The sequence below is a fragment of the Neolamprologus multifasciatus genome, chromosome 23 (genome assembly GCF_963576455.1).
Source record: "Neolamprologus multifasciatus chromosome 23, fNeoMul1.2, whole genome shotgun sequence".
Taxonomy (NCBI): domain Eukaryota; kingdom Metazoa; phylum Chordata; class Actinopteri; order Cichliformes; family Cichlidae; genus Neolamprologus; species Neolamprologus multifasciatus.
This window is the reverse complement of record NC_140460.1, coordinates 20589311-20608523: the sequence shown is the minus strand read 5'-3', so window position 1 is coordinate 20608523 and position 19213 is coordinate 20589311. Positions and strand designations below refer to the sequence as shown.

The following is a 19213-nucleotide window of genomic DNA, read 5'->3' as shown; positions in this document are numbered from 1 at the left end:
GAAGCATCTTTAGCTTTCACCATGCTAACAGCCCACCGACAGCCCAACTCATAATGATGAGTTTAATAAACAAAAACGAGGAACTTTGTTAGAGAATCTTGACTGTTTTTGTGAGTATGTTGTACTCTGGCACAGAGTATTCCACCTTAAAGCTGCACCTGCTTATATTTATCTGACAGATTTACCGAGTGGAGGCAGGAGACTGCGAACGTTTGCACCCTGATTCAGAACCGTTACACCCCTGGTAGCGATAAACATGACAAAGGCAGCTATGACTGTAAGGAGCAGGCCAGACTGGTTTAGTACCGCCCCCTGTAGGTGAATGAGATGTACTGCTTTATGTGCACCAGAGTGGGAAACTTCACTTAAGCATCTTTAAGGTTTATCTGTGGCTGGAGGTTGCATCTGATTGCTCTGTAAAGGTTTCCAATATCTGACTGATTATTGATTACTTCCCACTCTGACCACAGGAGGCAGAGTCGACTTTGGCCATGCAGGGTGAGGCAGGAAGCTTTGAGCCACTTTTGTTTTCGTTATCTGTTTAAATCTGCTCCACTGGTCACCTGAGTAGCACTCTGCAGAGGACAGGGCGCTGGTGGAACGGGAGTGACGGCGGGACGCTGAAGGAAGACGCAAAGTTAAGGAGAGACCAGGAGTGAGGATGTTATTTTACAGAGGAACTTAAAAGGCAACAATTAGACAGAGAGCATGCAGATAAAAAAGCAGGAAAAGTAAGGATTTAGTCAGACAGACATTTGAGACTGTCTCAGCCTTCAGTCTTTGATACCATACTCACCCAGGGGGGAGAAGCCCCGCGCCGGGCTGGTGTCGCGGCTGCTCTCGCGACTGGTTTCGCGGCTGCAGCCCTGACTCATGCTCGGTCGAGGGATGCGACTCCGGGCTGCAGAGGCGGACACACAGACAGACAGAGAGCGGTGCAGGGAGGAGAGGTTAGGCAGACATGACACACCTGAAGCCCAGCAGAGACGGTTAGTGAGTCAGGCAGGAGAGCGAGACAGAGACAGAGAGGAGGGAGGCAGCAGGTGTTAGCATCAGGAAGAGGAACCAGGAAGATCTTTCGCCTCCAGTCGAGCGTGCAGGTCGACTCACATACAAGGAGTCCGATCTGCCAATTCTGACCATCTTTACTGTTTCAAACAGCATCATATTTATACCAAGTTCTCTGATATTTACTTTCAGTAATTCTTTTTCCACTTTTTAACTTGAACTCCTTCACAAATGCTCCCAAACCTGTGTTAAAAAAAAAAAAAAACGCTTTCATTTTTAAATGTGTCTGTCTTCCCTCCCATACCCGTGCCTGATCTGGTGGGGCTGGTCTCTCGGCTGCAGCCCTGGCTGCGGTGACCTCGAGGTCGACTCTTGTCGGTCCGGCTGGTGGTCGAGGTGCTACCCGTGGCGGCGGCGGTGGCACCGGTGCCCATGGTGGGCCTGGGGATCCGGCCATAGGTGGAGCTCAGCAGCCGCCCGGGAGAGCCTGACCGACTCCCAGCTGAAACACAGGAAGACATATTTCGGTGAACCAGTTCATATGTCTGTCACACCTTTGTTTAGGTTTCCAAATAAGTGGTAAGATTAGAAAAGTAGTTACAAATCCATTTTTTAGTCATAGAAATGTTATTTAAGAAAAACGTTTACATTTTCTCTATATATTTGAACAGACTGATATCTAAATTTGATCTATATCACTAAAAAAAGCAGCAGAGTTACTCACGCTGGGACTGAGAGACGACTTTCCCTCGACTCCGGCCCCGTGTGTCTGTCACTGACGGACCGTTTCCTGAGCTTGTCCCCCTTGTTCGCACTCGACCTGCAGAGGCAGAGACGCAGGAAGACAAAAGCTCAAACACACTGAAGTCTTAAGACTGCTGTGACACTTCCTACATGTGTGCTTCATGCAGGAACAGAGGACTGAAGGGAGGAAAACCATACAGATCATCCTAAAGACCAGAGAAACACAGAGTCTGTCATCCATGAACACAAGCTTTAAATCCATAAAGACAGCGGACGGTAACATTAAAGGTGTTTTTGTGGGTAGCAGGGGTCACATGACAAGCGTTTATTGGTCACTGAGAACAAATTGTTTCTCTAATGTCTCAGCTGCCAGATTCAAATGTGGAGACAGAAACAGATGGAGGAGATATAAAGACGCCACAACATTTACAGACTCTGAGAGGAATCTGTGCCTCATGCAGACGTGCTCGGAAGTCTCAACACGTCACCAACAACCTTTCATTCCGGGTTAACGAGCTGTAATGTGAGTGAACTGGTGCAAAGACTCAGGAACAATGACGTTATAAAGTTCACAGTAAAGGAGAGACACATATACACACACATAGTAAATACAGCTGGCGTTGGTTGGGAGTCCTGCCTAACTCCATCTGGGACACATGTCCTACATTTGGGTCCACTCAGCACCCCATAACCTCCTCCTCTCCTACATTAGGAGCTCTGTGTGTCTATAGGCTGCTTCTGTTTGATTCGTCTGCCTGATCAAATACGAGCAGAGACACATGACTGACTGCAGTCCTGCTTTTGTACATGTCTGTAGATGCAAGTGTGTCCTCTGCTTCCAGGAATCACTAAAAAGTCTGAGCAGCTGCTTCATGCACTGCAGAGAAAGCTTTTTTTCCCTAATCTGTGGATACAAACATCCTGAGCTCTGAGATAGAACAACGAAGGCCATGTCATAACAGCTGCAAAAGCCAAGAAGTGGAAGAAAACTGAAAGCAGGACAGTTTTTCATGGTCTCCATGTTCGCTGATGGGCAGGTGTTACAGCCAGACGAGTGTCAGAGCCTGGGTGACAGAGACGGGGTGATGGTAAATGGTAAATGGCCTGTATTTGTATAGCGCTTTTACTAGTCCCGCCTAGGGACCCCAAAGCGCTTTTACACGTCCAGTCATCCACCCATTCACTCTCACATTCACACACTGGTGGAGGCAAGCTACAGTTGTAGCCACAGCTGCCCTGGGGCAGACTGACAGAAGCGAGGCTGCCATATCGCGCCATCGGCTCTTCTGGCCAACACCAGTAGGCGGTAGGGTAAAGTGTCTTGCCCAAGGACACAACGACCGAGACTGTCCGAGCCGGGGCTCGAACCGGCAACCTTCCGATTACAAGGCGAACTCCCAACTCTTGAGCCACGATCGCCCTGATAAAGCATCCACCAGTGCCCTCAGCAGGTTGGCACTGCTTCTGCTTTGGAGGCACAGCGAGGATCAGGAGACTCTTTTGTGTGTTTTTTTTCTGTTGTCTTTTCAAGTATACATCAATCACAACCTGTGCCCGGGAAGCCTTCAGCCACAGTGTGCATCTGCGTCACAGCCAGCGATGAAGTGCATTCTTCATCAGTAACTACGCCCGTCTCTCTGTTCGTTTTCTGTCAACACAGAGACTGTGGAAGTTTAACATTGGCCGAGGCCACAGAGACGCACGTTTGTGAAGTCTTCCAAAAAAAGGCAGCACGAAAATATCTGTAAGTCAGTTACTCACAGGCTGAAAGGTTAATGTGAACAGTAAAAGGAGCCACAACTGCACGTAAAGCTCAAACGATGGCTACAGTGAAGAGTTTTAGGTTTATTTGTTTTCAAACTAGACACAAAGAAGTGAATTCAGTCTGCTCTGCAGCTGAGGGCTGAGTTAAAGGAGCCACAACAGCCACAACATCACAGGCTGTTCCTCCTATTTCTGACAGATCTGACACCACCATGCAGGGATGTGAATTACAGGATGAAACCCTACGGACACCAGCACAGGAAGCTATTTTGTTTACTGACCACACAGAGAGCAGTTCAAGCCTCCACGTACTGACAGCCAGAGTGGGACTTCAGAGACAGTGAAGTCTGAGCTGTTTGCAGGCCGACTAATAGAGGACTAACACTGCACTTCTCAGGACAGGAAACGCTGATTTTTTCATTCTGATGCTTTACATTTATCTACATGTCAAAACTACAGCTGAGGAGCAGAATCAGTTATTTACACAATCAGCTGACTCTGCTCTCAAGCAAGGAAAAACTGCATGTGATCGTAAAACAACTTCAGACTCAAAACAGAAGCTACGACGGGGAAAATCTCGTGCTGCTCACAGGTTTCTTTGTAACTCATATTTGTCTTGATAACCGCACAGGTTGGTAGTTTTCCAGGTGTGTGTGTGCGCGTGTGTGAGAAGCTGGAGTAAACCATGCACAGACAGTCCATGCACTGACATTTCCATTACAGATGACCACCATTACAGAACTGATGGAGGTAAAACACCCACCACACCCACACAGCTTACCGTCTGCGTTAACAGACCACGAACCGTCTGACAAGCGAGCGAGGCCGGGAGAAACACAACAGGGTTTAGGGTCAACAGGTTAGGCTTTAGAGGGGCGGAGGAGGGGTGGTGGTGGGAGGGGGGCATACACAGCAAATTTGATTTGGATGCTTATCATCAGATCAGATCAACCTGAGACAAATGCATGAACGGCCCACACCAATTTATTTATTTGAGATTGATTCAGTAATCGTATTATCAGCCAACATGACAATTATATAATGAAAAAATAGAAATAGCATCTTGATCCTGATCATAAGACCTGCTGCCTGAAAGACATCAAATTATATAAAAAGCAGCAGAATCTGAAGGTGAATAAATGCAATTCTTCAAAGTATTTGTTTGGGTTTCATTAGCACCAAACAGCAGATGGTGATTTTTTTACTATAAACTGTTATTTTAGTTTTTGTTGTGTGAACTTTTGAACCATCTTTTTGTTTTTTGTTTTTATATAGTGTGCTCTGTGATTTTTGCATAAATCGGCCTGTGCTCGTGGTCGTGCTTTTAGGTTAAATACGTTGCTATAAGTGGAGCTGCTGGTCCAGTTTGCAGCTAGAAGCAACAGCAGAGTGTGGAGCAGGATAACTGCAACGTGAGCGGCTGTCTCACCCAGTGAAGCGTAGGATCCAGGAGGCAGCGCCGAGGCAGAGCTGAAGGGCGAGGCCGACGACGGCACAGTGGAGGGTACGGCAGGCATCCTCGTGCGGGCGGTGGCGCTGGCTGCGGCGTTTACGTCCACGTCGCTGCGGGAGCGCTGGAGTGAGCCGGGGGAGGAGGCGGCAGCCGGCATCCTGGAGGTGTGGGCGGGTTTGGCTGGAGAAGGACAGATAAAGTCAAACTGTTTAACGGCAAATCAACTTGATCAGAGACAGATCAGATTAGATCACCTCTGGTGCCTTTTTTGCTTTAATAAATCGAATATTCTTGCATTTAGGTGATAACAGAGCTTTTATTGAGGAACACACACTAGACAAATACATGCTCCTCTTAAAGCTCAAAGAAACATGACAGGAGATCATCTGCTGCATGCAGATTTAGGTTTTTCTAAATGAACAGAAGAGCCAAACAAACAGTCCTTACATCGGGCTGAGCTGCTCCCAACAGTGTTTTTTGCAGACAGAGGTCGACTGTGGAGGAAAGAAGCGAAAGAGAGAAGCTTGTTTAGAACAGCAAACAAATGGTAAGTGTGAGATATCAACTGTCACAAAATCATTCAAGACTTCCCCCAAAAAGCTGCCAGTGCTGCTCCTGTGTGTCAAAACAAAAACCCTTCGACATGAGACTGAAACACTGATTGACCTGCATTTACAGCGCTGTGGAAAAGTCTTCACTGTTTTCCTGATTTCTTTTTTTTAAACTAATAACTGGTTGTTCCACCGTTGGCAGCAAGAACTGCAAACAAGTGTTTGTGATAACTGACAATGAGTCTTTCACATCACTGTGGAGGAATTCTGGCCCACTCTTCTCTGTAGAATTGTTTTAATTCAGACACATTGGAGGGTTTTCCAGCATGAACAGCCCGTTTAAGGCCAAAACATTTCAATCGGATTTAAGTCCAGAGTTCGACTCGGCCACTTCTTCAGTGTATGAATTGATTACTTCTTCACACAGGGCGAGGTAGGTTGGATACATTTTACTTTAATAAATGAAATCATCATTTAAAAACTGCATTTTGTACGTATTCAAATGTGTGACAGAATACCACACTGTAATATCATGATCCCACCTCATCAGCAGGACGGCTTAGTTACATTAGTTACACTCTCTGCTGCTGTAAATCACATCTTTTAAAAAAAAAGACCATCTGTGACGAACAGCTCATTCGCGGCGCACACACATCAACACAGCAGCTTTTTATTAGACGTGGACGGCACAAAGATCAATGAGGCCCTGAATATGTTAATGAGACAGGAGTCAAGTGACAGAGAGGAAAGAGACGGGAGCAAGAAAGTGATCTGCAAAGGCAGAAATTCATTCGAAGCGAATGAGCGGGCTGGTGTGGCAGCAGCACTACTGTATGTGACTACAGGACAAGTTTAAGCTTAAACAGCTTAATGCAGTCATTTCTATTTAGTCTATGACAGCAAATAGATCAATAATCAGTCCAGGAGCAGAAAACTACACATAGATTAGATGTTTCCATTATTTCTACATTAAAGATATGTTATTGGGTGAGAACTAGTCTTCCATCCTTGTGTTTTCCTCTTTGTGAGAAGATAAAGAGATGTGAGTTAGTCAAAAAACTAGATGAAGGGCCACAAAGACTAAAACCTTTTCTCCCTTTATGACTTTGGTCAAACTGATCAATCAGGGAGGAGGAGAGGAAGTCTCACTTGAGGCTCTCCTGAGAAGAGGAGGAGGAGCGGTCAGAGGCGGGCAGTGACATCAGACTGTCGCCGCTCCTCAGGTGAGCCTGCAGAGCTTTCTGATAGGACGACTCCAGGCCCTGGAACAGCTGCTCCGCCTCCCGGCTGAAGTGACTGTGGAAGCTCCAGTAACACCTGCAACATCAAGCCAGAGGGCCACAAACCTCCATTAGGGCACAGGCTGATAAACATTCTGCTTTTATGTCCTTTTCCTTTGTTTCTGTAGGTTTAAGGTGCAAGTGTGCTCAGACTTACTTTCTGGCCACAGAGCGAGCCTCAGCATCTGCATCATGGATCCCTTTCTTTATAGTCTCCATTAAAACTGTGCCGTGCCTGCAGTGGGAGGAGAACAGGAAAACTGTTCGTGTACCTGCTTTCATTGACAGGCAAACAATGCTTGAACATGCGCGTGTTTATTTGTGTGCTGATTTCTTTTCTCCATCCTCAGTGTTCCTTGTTGTTAAGATGTGTTTTATACATACATACATATATGGTGTCGACAATACATAAAGCCTTTCAGGCTGAAAATAAGCAGGTTTAGGGACACATGGTTAGCTAAATGAAACTTTATAAAAATTTAGGGTTTTGCCACCCTAAAACCTTTAAAGTTTGATCTAGGATATTTTATTAATATTTATTATTTTATCAGCTTAATGACTGTTACAGCTGCTTTAGCTTTGCTGCCACTTTTGCGTCCCGCAAAAGTGGCAAAAGTTTCAGTGGCGTTAACATTAAGTACAGTCAGTGAAGAAAAAACAGGCCAAACTACTCCGTCATTCAGCATGGTCAAACTCAACCACAATGCATGCAGCACTATCTCACAGCTGTAATGACAGGAAGAGTCACAGCCTGCACACGTCCCAGCATTAACTGCAGCAGTGACCTTTAAACTGCCATCTGCTGTGCAGTCTACACTCCATCAGCTCTGCTGGCACTTTAGTCTCTTACAGCTCTATTAATCAATATTTAGGGATGTTGCTCAGTTTGTGCTGAATGTGCAACAGGAGGCAGTTGCCTAGAGAACGTTACCAAATAATTTAAATTTGATGGAAAAAGTAAAACGATCACAGCTTGTTTTTAATAACAAAACCTAAAGAAAGGTACTGAGGTTCAAATCAAAGACCTAATTTTCTCAAATTAAAACATTTTTAGTCCTTTCTCTTAGTAAAACTGATTTGTAGCTCAATGACTCAGATGCGCACACAGACAGCCTCTGACTGAGTGATCGATGAGAACCAGAGCGCTCCCCTGACACTGAGGGGTCAGCTCGGGTTTCTCCCTGGCGGCGGCGGCTGCAGGAAGCAGCCGGGTGGAAACACAAAGAGCTTTTTGGTGGCAGACAGAGATCCCCCGGCATTGCCATGGAAACCGCTGAGACAGACCTTGACCCGGCCGGTGTCGCATTTCCTCACAAGGTAGCGTGTAGCGCTCCGAGTGTCCCACAAATCACTGTCACTGCTATTGTTTTCTGTTTACTGCATGGCTCTCTGCGTATTCCACAGTTTACACACAGTTAGTGCTGAAGGCACGCCTCAAATACTACTAACCATTAATCCAACTAAAACTGTGAACCCCTGCCATCAGCTGACCCACTGTTCTATTTTTCCTCACCTCTCCAGACAGCTCGTCTGCCATTCCTGCAGCAGCAGATCCAAGAACTCGAAGCAGCGCCTGCAAACAGGAAGAAAGCAATCAAATTATTTTTGAAATAATCATGAATATTAAAATCTAAATCAATGTAAAAATGAAGCAAGAAAGAAATACATATAAAAAATTATAAAACAAATAAATACAAATGAAATTGAAATATATATAAAATAAAGCTAAATTAGAAAAAAATATTAGAGTGAAATAAAAGGAAAAAAAAGTTGATAAATTCACAATTAAAAATGTAAACAAATATTAATAAAATATATGAAAATATAACATAAACACATGAATATAAATGTAATAAAAAAGCTTAATTAAAAGAAAATACCGGGATAAAAAATTAAAACAAGAAATGAGGAATTAATAATAATAAAACATGTTTATAATTAAGAAAATAAATAAGTATTAAAATAACATAATTTACATAATACGGACATGTATAAAAATTACTACTACTATAGTAGTAGTACTATAAAAAAGGAAAAATACTTAAAAAAGAAATTACATATGTATGAAAACAAAAACAAAACATAGAAAACACAAAAATAAAGGAAAAAACTAAAAACACAACACTACATATAAAAATAAAAGAAATTAAACAAAGACAACATGAATCAAAAATAAACATGATAAAAAATACCATAAACAATAATAAATTAATGATAAATATAAACATATAATTATAATAATAAAAACTATAATAAAACAAACTGAACTCAAAGGAGAAACTGGAAAAAAATAAAACCACACTAAAATATTATGAAACAATTATAAAGACAAAAACGATCAAAGAGAAAATGTGAGTGTGTCTCACCTTCGCACAGCCACAGATTTGGAGGTACAGTTGCTGGTGATGATGGGGATGAGGCGTGGGTAGTGTGTGTGCTGTTGAGAAAAAGGCAGAAGGAACTCTCTTAATTTACTTCAGACAGACAAGCTCCTGCATTTGAATTCATTTAAAAAGAAATTTGTTCCATCTGACAACAGTCAAGTCTTTTCTTCTGGACATGAAATGTGATTTGCCGGATCAAATTTTCTGTGAAATCCATCCTGTTATGACATCAGGCTAACATTGTTATGTCTGGAGAACATGTTCAGATCAGATAGAGCAGCTAAGTCAGACCATGCATGGATGAAGATTTAACAGATTTAAAGTTAAACTTTTTCTTCCTTAAATGTCATAGTCAGTGATCAGCATCGAAACCGCTCGCAGCCTCTGCTTTATCGCACGTACTCGGAGGATGAGACGGATGGTGGCCACGCCGGACGTGGCCATGACTTTGGCACTGTTGGGGACCAGGTTGAGGAGTGTTGGCATGATGGCCTCTGCTGCGTGATCGAACCGGTTGCCGAGCACTGACGACAGGTGTCTGATGGATGGAGAGGAAGACAGATGGATTCATTTCAGCTGTGCACTAATAACAGGCAGGAGGAGACGATCAGCCTGGTTTTATTTTCCTTTTCTTTTATCTTGTGAGGTCCAAATCAAGTGAGCCATGTGCCTTACCCCAGAGTGATGCAGGCCTCCCTCACCACCTGAGATCGCAGGTCCTTGGCAGACAGCTTGAACGCCGCCTCCATGAGACGCAGCTGCTGCAGGAAGCCGTCGAACTCTGGTGCACCGGCCAGTAGCAACGAACGCACTTTCTTCAGCTGGTGGAGCACAAAAAAAGTTCAGTACACACACACCTTCACTGATATTTCAAACTGAGGCGAGGGCCAAGGTCAGGACATGTTCTTACAGCTGCCACTCTCAGCTCCCAGTCCCGCTTGTCGTCCGACAGCACGTCTCGAATCTTCGTCATGGCTTCCTCCACCTCCCTGTTAGAGTAGATCTGATGGAGGAGAGAGAGAGGAGAAGGTCCACACACGAGCAGGAGTCTTACTCCCTGCAGATGGAGACGGTCAGCAGTTTGAAGTACATGTCACATATGTACTAACCTGCACTGTGGGAACATCTTCAAACGCCTGGATGAAGTCCTCCTCATCCACGGCTCCAGCACTGGACCCATCCCTCCCTGCAGAAAACACAGCAGAAAGAATTACAGATCCACAAAACACACCTGGATTTTGCCCTTCTTACATAAAAAAATGTCATCTTATTTTTTTTTTACATCCTCGTGAATAAATTTGGGTGGAGATGCGGTGGTTCTGACCTGCAGACTTGCTGCTGGAGGCAGAGGCAGGGCGTCGAAATGAACCCATGCTCACCGCCTTCCTCCCAGACAGCGAGGTTCCTTTGGACGAGGACGAGGAGCGGCCACCGTCCACCGAGTCATCGTCCTCGAAGTTCTTGTCTGTTGGGGAGGAAGAAAAGAGAGGGACAGTCATGTGACTGAACAACAAAGTTCTCACAAAGAAAAACGCCACTGCCGAGCATCCAAACAATGCGGCGCAGCAGGAGGACTCTGACATTTCTGCAACTGGACTTCAGCTGACGCAGAGGGCATAACTCGCATTCCTGCAACACCAAATTAGCGAGCTGGTAATGGCGAGGAGGGCAGCAGGTCAGAGACACAATGCCCTGGCAATAAAGACAACAATTAGCCCTGTGTTCCCAGCCAGAGCGACCACAGGAGGACCGACTCACATCCTCAGGGCAACCATCTGAAAACTGACTACATGTATCCTCCACACTCTCAGATTTTATGATTATTATAAACAAATAAAAGCTTTGCTTCATCAGAGAGTCACACTGATGGTTTCCCTTATCTCCCCTGCTTGATACTGACACATTATCGCATATAAATGATCATTTATGAGACAATTCGCTGGTTTCAGACTCTCCAATGTGAATATTTGTTGCTGTCATACATCACTATAGATATGATAAATGGACACGGGTCATACTGAGTATTTTTATTACTTATCTTTAACAAACAAATGTTTTAGTCCAGCTAGTTACACACTGCTATAATGCCAAATATATATTTAATTAATGATGTCAGTGTATGTACACATAAACCCACTGAGCCTCAAAGTTCTTTACGTGCTCAGTTTTTCAGGGGTTTTTTTTTCAGTTACTCTCGGATCTGTATGATGCCACTGAGCAACAACATGAGACTGATCCCACAAAAAGAAGCATATATCCCTAATTATACAGACACCTACCTGCTGTTTACAAGGCCCAGTTTTGAAAGTAAAAAACATTAGAGGAGGAGCTAAAGCATGACAGCCCAGTATAAGACAAGTATGGATTATTTTGAATTGTGAATCATGCAAAGCTACGGTAGCATAGTAAATGAATACACTAATAAAATAATTTGTTGCCCTTTAGAAACAGGAAACAATTATTCTGAGTAAAATGCAGCTGACATATATATTATCAAAATTAATCATTAAGGGAAATGTGTTTGGTATAAACTGAATATATGCTAAATAGTAAATGTCATTTGATCAGATTCCACTAAATTAAATATTTTATATTGTACTTTTAAATAAAACTTACATGTAATCTAATTACTAATTAAAACCAGTTTTCTGAGAGTAAAGATTGTGGATGTGGAAATGAGCAGAGCACATGGCGATGTCTTTGTCTTCTCTTCCTGTCATGTAAAACAAATAGGCAACAAATCCTCACAATTCAGGGGCCAGATGTGGAGAATATCCAGCAAACCATCTGTTTCACCTCTAATCATTATAAATATAATCTATTACATTTGAACTGATCAGTAATTGAACCAAAATACAGCAACAAGAAGCAGCTGAAAGAGGCCCAGCCCTGTGCAGATGTCTCCTGCGGTGGACGCCAGAGCGCCACGTGAGCCCCCCTCAGCACAGGAATCTGCCAGGCCAGCAATCAATCCTTTTTCATTATTTAGAGTTTCAACACACACATGCACACACAAACACACACAGAGCAGCAGGGAGCTGAGCCAACACATCAGTCATGTGACATCAGGTTGGAGGTCTTCCTCACAGCATAACACACTGTGAGGGTGTGTGAGGGAAAAACACAGCCTCACCTGTCACCTCAAGTTCAGCACGATAACACAAACATAGCGCGACACCGAGAGAGGACCAGGACGGTGACAAACATGTTAGCACCAGATGAAAATCCACCCCCAGCAGCTCTGAAACTACAGCTACTAACAGCGTGACATAAGAAGATGTTTGGACGGCGCTTTGCTTTCTGTCGATCGATGAATTTAATCTTATCACGGCTTCTCTGAGAGGGGTATCATCATCACCAGTGTGATGTCTTACTGTTAAAAAGCCTTGTAAAAGCCTCGGTGATGTGTCATAAGGAAAAAAGAAAAGCCTGCGTCGGTAAAGCTACTTTCTGATCAACAATCTGTTTTCATATGTTCAAGGATCCAGTTGCAGGTCGGACATTAGCCGGTCTTTAACCTGCTTGCTCCTAATTACAGGAGTCTTTTCTTTTTACTTTAAACATCGCGGCTTTGACTTAGAGAGGGTCATCTGTTAATCGAAACTCCGGAGGAGACATATGCCGACATATGTCAGCAAAGATAATGAATCGAGTGTGAGGTTAAAAGGGCTTAGGTACAGAATGAAGAAAGCACTTGTATGAGCGTGTGGGTGAATGAGGCTTATTGTAAGCAAGTACTATAAGTGCTTAAACTGAGTAGAAGATGGCTGTAAAAGTACCAGTCCATTCAAACTCAACACAGGCACAGGCTCTTAAAACACACAGACGATTTCCAGCAGTGAGCATGTGTCTGAGGCAGAATATTTCCTGCTCAGACATGAAAATAAAAGATTGTTACCAAACGGTACAGAAAAGATGACAATTTCAGTGCATCAGTCCAAACATCCACCTGGCTAACAGTGAACCACTGAGGTTACATTTTAGCCACAACCTAAAGAAGCACAGTTTTGAATCAAGCCTTATAATTCTTCAGTTCTAACCTCTGCCTGTGGGTATGCCTGTTAAGTAAAGGAACAGACGTGACCATAAACATAAGAGTAAACAGGCCCTCGTGGATTTCAGAGGTTAATGATCTGTACTTGTGTGAGGATTCTTAAAAATGCCAGAGACAAAGAAAATGAGGTGACAACAGCCCTCAAAGTGCACCACAGACATTATTTACAGAATCAGAGGAGGACGGGCGACAGAATGAAGCCTTTCACATCAGATTTAACCTTCACGGCTGAGTTTTTATCAGCTCGTCCTTCCACTTTGATCACACACAAGTAGATTAAAAGTTTCAGTGTTTACTCATCACACTTGCTCCTGCAGCTTCCTGACCTGAACCCTAACACACATCACTTCCTATGTATTGTCCACACAACAATCCAGCAGGGAGCAGGCCAGGAAAAGACAAAATCCTGCTGTGTTTACGATCGAGACCAGGCACACGCGTTCCCCCTGGAATCACAGCTGTACCCGCACCGCACCTTCATCACCGATCATGGCTGCAAATCGATATCAATATTTGATTTAGTCCAGAGGAAGAGGAGCTTACAGGAGCAGATGCGCCTGCAGACCAGTTTCCTCAGCATGCCGGCAGACAGACGGGCAGACAGACAGACAGACAGTCAGGTGGTCCTCCGCTCCTCTGTGCTCCTCACATCTTTTCCTCCAGCTGTGGAGAGAAAAGAGGGGAGGGAGAAGCCGAGCCTCCCCCCTCTCTCCTGTCAGGGAGCATGTGCTTCCAAACGCTCTTCCTCTGCGTCTTCGTCCTCTAATCCAAACACGCTCGCAGTGAGGACAGAGGATGGAGGAAGAGGAAGAGAGGGGATACAGAGGAGTGATAGAGGCGGGAGGGGAGGAGGGGAGGGGAGGAGCAGACCAATGGGAGGAGGAGAGGAGGAGATGGGAGGGGTCGCTCAGGGGACAAACCCCTGCGGTTTCTGGAGCGGAGGCGGTGCTGGTGGGCGGCGCTAGAGATGAGGGACAGCTACGGAGCCGTGATGACTCAGGAAAGAGGGAGGAGGGTGGGAGAGTGGGAGGGTCTGTCTCTATAGGAAGCCGGTAACCTGTCGGCGTTAACGTCAGGCGTGGAACCTCCACCAAGGTTCCTCCGTCAGCCCACAGCAGCAGCAGCTTTATCTCAGCAAGGTCACTGCAACTCCACACGTGTGAGAAACTTCACTGTTAGCACTGAGGTGGAGCAGGGGGAGGCTGAGTGATGTCACAGAGTCTGTGTGTAAAATAACAGTTTCTAGCGTCATCTGTCATCTGATCTGGACGAGACCCAACGCTGTTTTTAGGTTATACAGATTTATTGATATTATAATTGACTTATTATTATATTGTGTTATACAGGAGCTGAGTTCCGTAACTGTAGTACAACATAGCTTTACTTTTTAAATCCCACACTATACCCACTATACACGAAATCTTGTGACATAAAGTGAAATATGAGGATCAGATTAATCTGTGAAAGCGTGACTAAAGGCCTGAAGGAGGAGCAAATAAACTTATGTGCGATTAGAACTCGGCCATCAGTGTGAAATGAATTTTGATGAAGTCGCATTAAAGGTGGACCTAAAATTAACTGCACATACAAATAATGATAAACCATCAGGTTCTTATTACGAAATAATAATAAAAAGAGAAATTCTTCACATGTTGTTGTTGAAAGGCCCATTTTGCTTCACTTCTCAAATCTGTGTGATATCATATTCCTCTTTTAGGTTTTGTTGTGCTATTTTGTTCAAGCATTTGGCATGAAGGGAAAATCCTCCTCACATTCCTGCTCAGATGTGACTGACAGAGCTGATCCTGTCCACTCATGACAGCTCTCGTGATTCCACAGCTCTCTGTTGTGACCGTCTGTCACAGAGAGCTGCTGAGGAAGGCAGGAAGTCAGACAGAGGAACGGCATAGAGCATTTGGTCTTTTTTCAAAATAAAAGACACCATGAAAAATACGTTTGCTTCTGAAGCTCTCTCAGTGCGATCTGAAGCTGCGAGAAGGACCCAGTTAACCCAGCACCATCACAGTGATGTAAGAGTTGGTTTTTCTTTAAGTCACCAAACAACACTGCTGGTCTGCATGGATGATGCTTTGAGCCCTGACTGCACAAACTGTAACGCCATCAAAGCATCACAATCATTCATAATCGTGTCTGAGGCGAGCCTAACCTGCTGCGGTCTTCATCTCTGAGCTAACGTATCATACATAGACCAATACTGACCGACCTGCGCGCCCCCTCGTGCCTCCAGACCTGCCACTGCTTCGTCCACCACTTTACACAGGTAGCATGACAAACAACATCCAAGCCAGCCACATGGCTCACATGTGCAAAGAAGACAAAGGTGAGCAGAAAATGTCAATTAAAGTCTCCAATATATGGCCATGGCTCCATTTCTTCTTCAGTTCAACTTTTCAGCCAATCAGCATTCAATCAACTCATAGATTCATCAACACTGGAGTACACGCTGTTGGCTTTAAATCATTTAAATTTCACCAATCCCTCTGTCTCAATCACAAAACAGATAACAACACGGTGCTACAGACGACAAACATGGCACTTAAAACCCTACATTACCCAGGCTCAGCACAAGGTTTATTTTCTTTTAGAAAGTAGATGAAAGAACATGTCTCTTTTACAAACCTATAAGCCGAGCTCTGATTGGCTCATGGGTTTTCCTCCCAGAGACAACAGCAATCAATAAATAAACACCAACTGTTTTAACTGCTATGCTGATCAAAGATTCAGATGTTTAGGACTGATAATCAAATTTAACACGTCGTTTTAAAGAGACCGAGAGCGTCTCAGAGTGACTTTAGTTGACTGTTAAATGCACCCTCTGAATGCAAGCAGAGCACCTCTACCTTTAACCCCTCGGGAGAAAACACACAAACACTCCCCCTGCTGTCACCGTCAACTTCATTTATATTCATCAGCATAACCCTGAAGGTCAGACAGCAGAAACTGCTCAGTCTGGTTTAAACAGTTTTCCGATCAAAGGAGATACTCGTGCACATTATATGTCAGAAAGCTGCTCTGCTTCCACAAGATGGCACAGTTACCACACTTTATGCTGACAGTTAGAGCCATAACACATTTCCTTTCACATCCTCGTTCTTCTAGTACGCGGCCAGGGAAACAGGAAGACAGCGCGGACATGCAGAAGGTCAAGAATAAAAATAACAAAATATCAGTTCTTCAAATACTTAAAACAGTTTAAAGAATCATTTCCTACATTTCTTACTCTATCTTCTTCTTGCACTGTTGTCTTGTTTTTGCTTCATTTTTGAAATATCTAACAATCTCAGCGGCCTATAAATAAATGAACTGCCTCAACAAGTCTTCATTCATATAAATCTGTCCCTTCACGCTTTTTCACAGTGATGCAAAGCAATAAGCCCTCAGTATCACTACATGCACACCCTGAATGTTTGCTTAAGAAACACCATCTTGAGTTTAAACAGAGTAAACAGAAACGCTCAGAGGATGGACACAGGATGAAAAAAAGCACTAACCCATAGTTCTTTACACACAGAGCAGCTCTGAGATGTGTCTAGACTATCAGTCAGACTGATGACTCCCAGGGGTTTAATGCAAACTGCTCCACTGAGAGCAGGAGGACAGTTTAGATGGATGAACACTGGTGTGTTTTCTCAGTAAAGAGATCTGTTAGCGTCCCAGGACCTGGCGTCCACATATGTGGACATCACATTTTGGGTTGTCTAGATCAAAATACTAAATTGTGCTCTACAAGGGCGTGATATCCACTTACGAGGACATTATACTGCCACTGTTTGAAATTTAATGTGAATGTCCTCATATGTGAATCTCATTTTTCTCAGAAACAAAAATCAGGTAAAAAAAAAAAAAAAAAAAATCACGTAATTCTTTGTTTTTACATTCATCAGGTTCCAATCAGCCCAAATAGCAAAGAGAAATGAAAAATGCATGCCATGAAAGAGTTAAGGTCTTACATATACATATGAAATATGTGCAGCTGTATTTGTATTTTTAAGCTTAAAACAGAGGCGGAGCTGCTTTCTTAGAACCAACAACATTTCTGAAGTGAAAGCTAAGACTACAACTTAGAGCCACGTTTTTCATTTCCAACAGTGAGTCAGCCCCCATAGACTCCCATGTTAAACTGTTAAATTTCAGCCTTCATAACAATCGCAAAGGAGGTGAATTTATTCCTAATTCACCTGTTCAGGTGTATCAAGGCTTAAAGTGTGTATTATTAGGGCGAGTGACATCTTTAACTGACACAGTCAGTCAGCTGACAGTCCCTGAGCTGGATCTCTGGAGCATGTTGTTGCTTTCTGGAGCATTTTAAATACAAAAAAATTTAAATAGTTTACAATTTCACTGGTGTCAGTGAGCTAAATGATCCATAGTTTGGACCATTTGGGAGCCAAATCTCACATTTTAATGGCTTTACTTTGCTAAAAACAAAACAAAACCCCTCAAATCTCCATTTTTCTTGGGTTTTGTACTAACAGTTTCATATAAAGAGTTTTTTTGGGAGATTACATGAAAAAAAGTAAATAGTGTTTGACATGTTAAATATGTGAAGTTCGCTGTTACTTTTACAGCTTTACCACAGAGATATAAACAACTGCTCCCATCTGACAGATCCACACTTACGACTAATAATCATAATCGAACAAATCTAACAAAGCGACTGTGACTAACTATGCACCTCCTCACCATGCAAGGTCACAAGTTTCCCTCCTGGCAGCGTCTCACAGTCTTCGGGGAGCTTGGACACTGATGGGGTCTGACAGCTGATCGCCCTGATGCAAATGCACAAAATGACCGGGGAGGAAGTGAAGCATTTACGAAGGGAGGTGTTACATCACAGACCTGGGAAGAAACCTGAGACTGCGGAGCCGTGGGAGAACAGACTCACAGCGGGTTATCCCTTCCTGCACGGATCAAATTAGCCTTTTTATCCCCCCGCCCCCCTTTGGAGGCTTCAACATAAAGAAAAAAACAACAATTACATGATCAGGCAGCCACAGGCTTAAGGTAACACTTCAACATGCGACGGTGAGATGGGAAACACCTCCCTGCCTTTCACCTGCAACGACAGTGGGAGGAGCGTTCCCACAGAAATCTCAGGTTTCGGTCACGTTTTCTCATCAGATTACAGCCAAGAACACACTGTGGAGTTACAGAGTGTCAGAAAACATGTCTCACCTTGAGAACACAAAGAAAAGCAGCAGATCTGTACATCTGAGAGGCCGAAGAGGTTAAGGTTGAATATTTTTGCTTCATAAAGCAGCTTGGACTGCTGCTGGTCTGTGGATAAAGCTGAGGAACCACAAAGAGGCCTCTGCCGTCTTCATTTTAATTCTCTCAAACTGAGACAAGAAGTGCTGGGAAAAGTTTGTGAACAATTTTTAATATTTTTGCATAAATACAAACTAAAACATCATCACATTTTTAAACTAGTCCTGAAAGGCCTCCTGCATGCTGTCAGCCATCAGCAGTGTCTGCAGCGTTAGGTTCATGCTGTGCTTCTTAAGCAAAGCTCAGTTTTTCCAGCTCACAGTTTGATCTGCAAACAGATTACCGTAATTCATGTTTACTGAAGCAGAAAGTTAGAACTGCCTGTTTCTTTACCTCCGTTGTCTCCTGTTTCTTGGGATTAAACTGCTTTGAGTTACTGTCCCCATCCTTTTTACATATCACGCTTCACTGTTTAGACTCCTGTTTTAGCAGGAACTCAGTCACATTTTCCGGCGGGTGTGCAACAAACAGATTCTAACTAAACAAACTGAATTCAAATATTACACTTGGAAACCTCTTTATTATGAAAGTTCTGAACATGTGCAGCTATGTAGATCTTTGTGTCAGGTTTTGAGGGTCAGCCAGTCTTGATTCCTGTTGGGAGTGAACATTTCCTGTCTGGTGTCCTTCTGTCTCTGTGGAGAGGACGGTTCCTGTTGTGTCGTTGGACAAACCCTCAGAGCTCC

The 19213-nt window shown here is 43.8% G+C and overlaps 1 protein-coding gene across 4 annotated transcripts in view; it reads right to left on the bottom strand.

The window, feature by feature from the left end:
• The window catches only part of LOC146491470 (CLIP-associating protein 1-B-like), a 53271-nt gene that overhangs the window by 16610 nt on the left and 17448 nt on the right, over positions 1-19213 (bottom strand). For all 4 annotated transcript variants that reach the window (XM_085150662.1, XM_085150663.1, XM_085150664.1 and 1 more), the window contains exons 9-24: positions 10509-10649; positions 10294-10370; positions 10095-10187; positions 9860-10005; positions 9587-9722; positions 9167-9237; positions 8314-8373; positions 6958-7035; positions 6670-6837; positions 5417-5463; positions 4946-5149; positions 4298-4324; positions 1733-1828; positions 1313-1510; positions 797-901; positions 564-620 (exon numbers count right to left, since the gene is read on the bottom strand). In XM_085150662.1, coding sequence (XP_085006788.1) covers positions 564-620; positions 797-901; positions 1313-1510; positions 1733-1828; positions 4298-4324; positions 4946-5149; positions 5417-5463; positions 6670-6837; positions 6958-7035; positions 8314-8373; positions 9167-9237; positions 9587-9722; positions 9860-10005; positions 10095-10187; positions 10294-10370; positions 10509-10649 — 1704 coding nt within the window. The remainder of the gene's footprint in view (positions 1-563; positions 621-796; positions 902-1312; positions 1511-1732; positions 1829-4297; positions 4325-4945; positions 5150-5416; positions 5464-6669; positions 6838-6957; positions 7036-8313; positions 8374-9166; positions 9238-9586; positions 9723-9859; positions 10006-10094; positions 10188-10293; positions 10371-10508; positions 10650-19213) is intronic.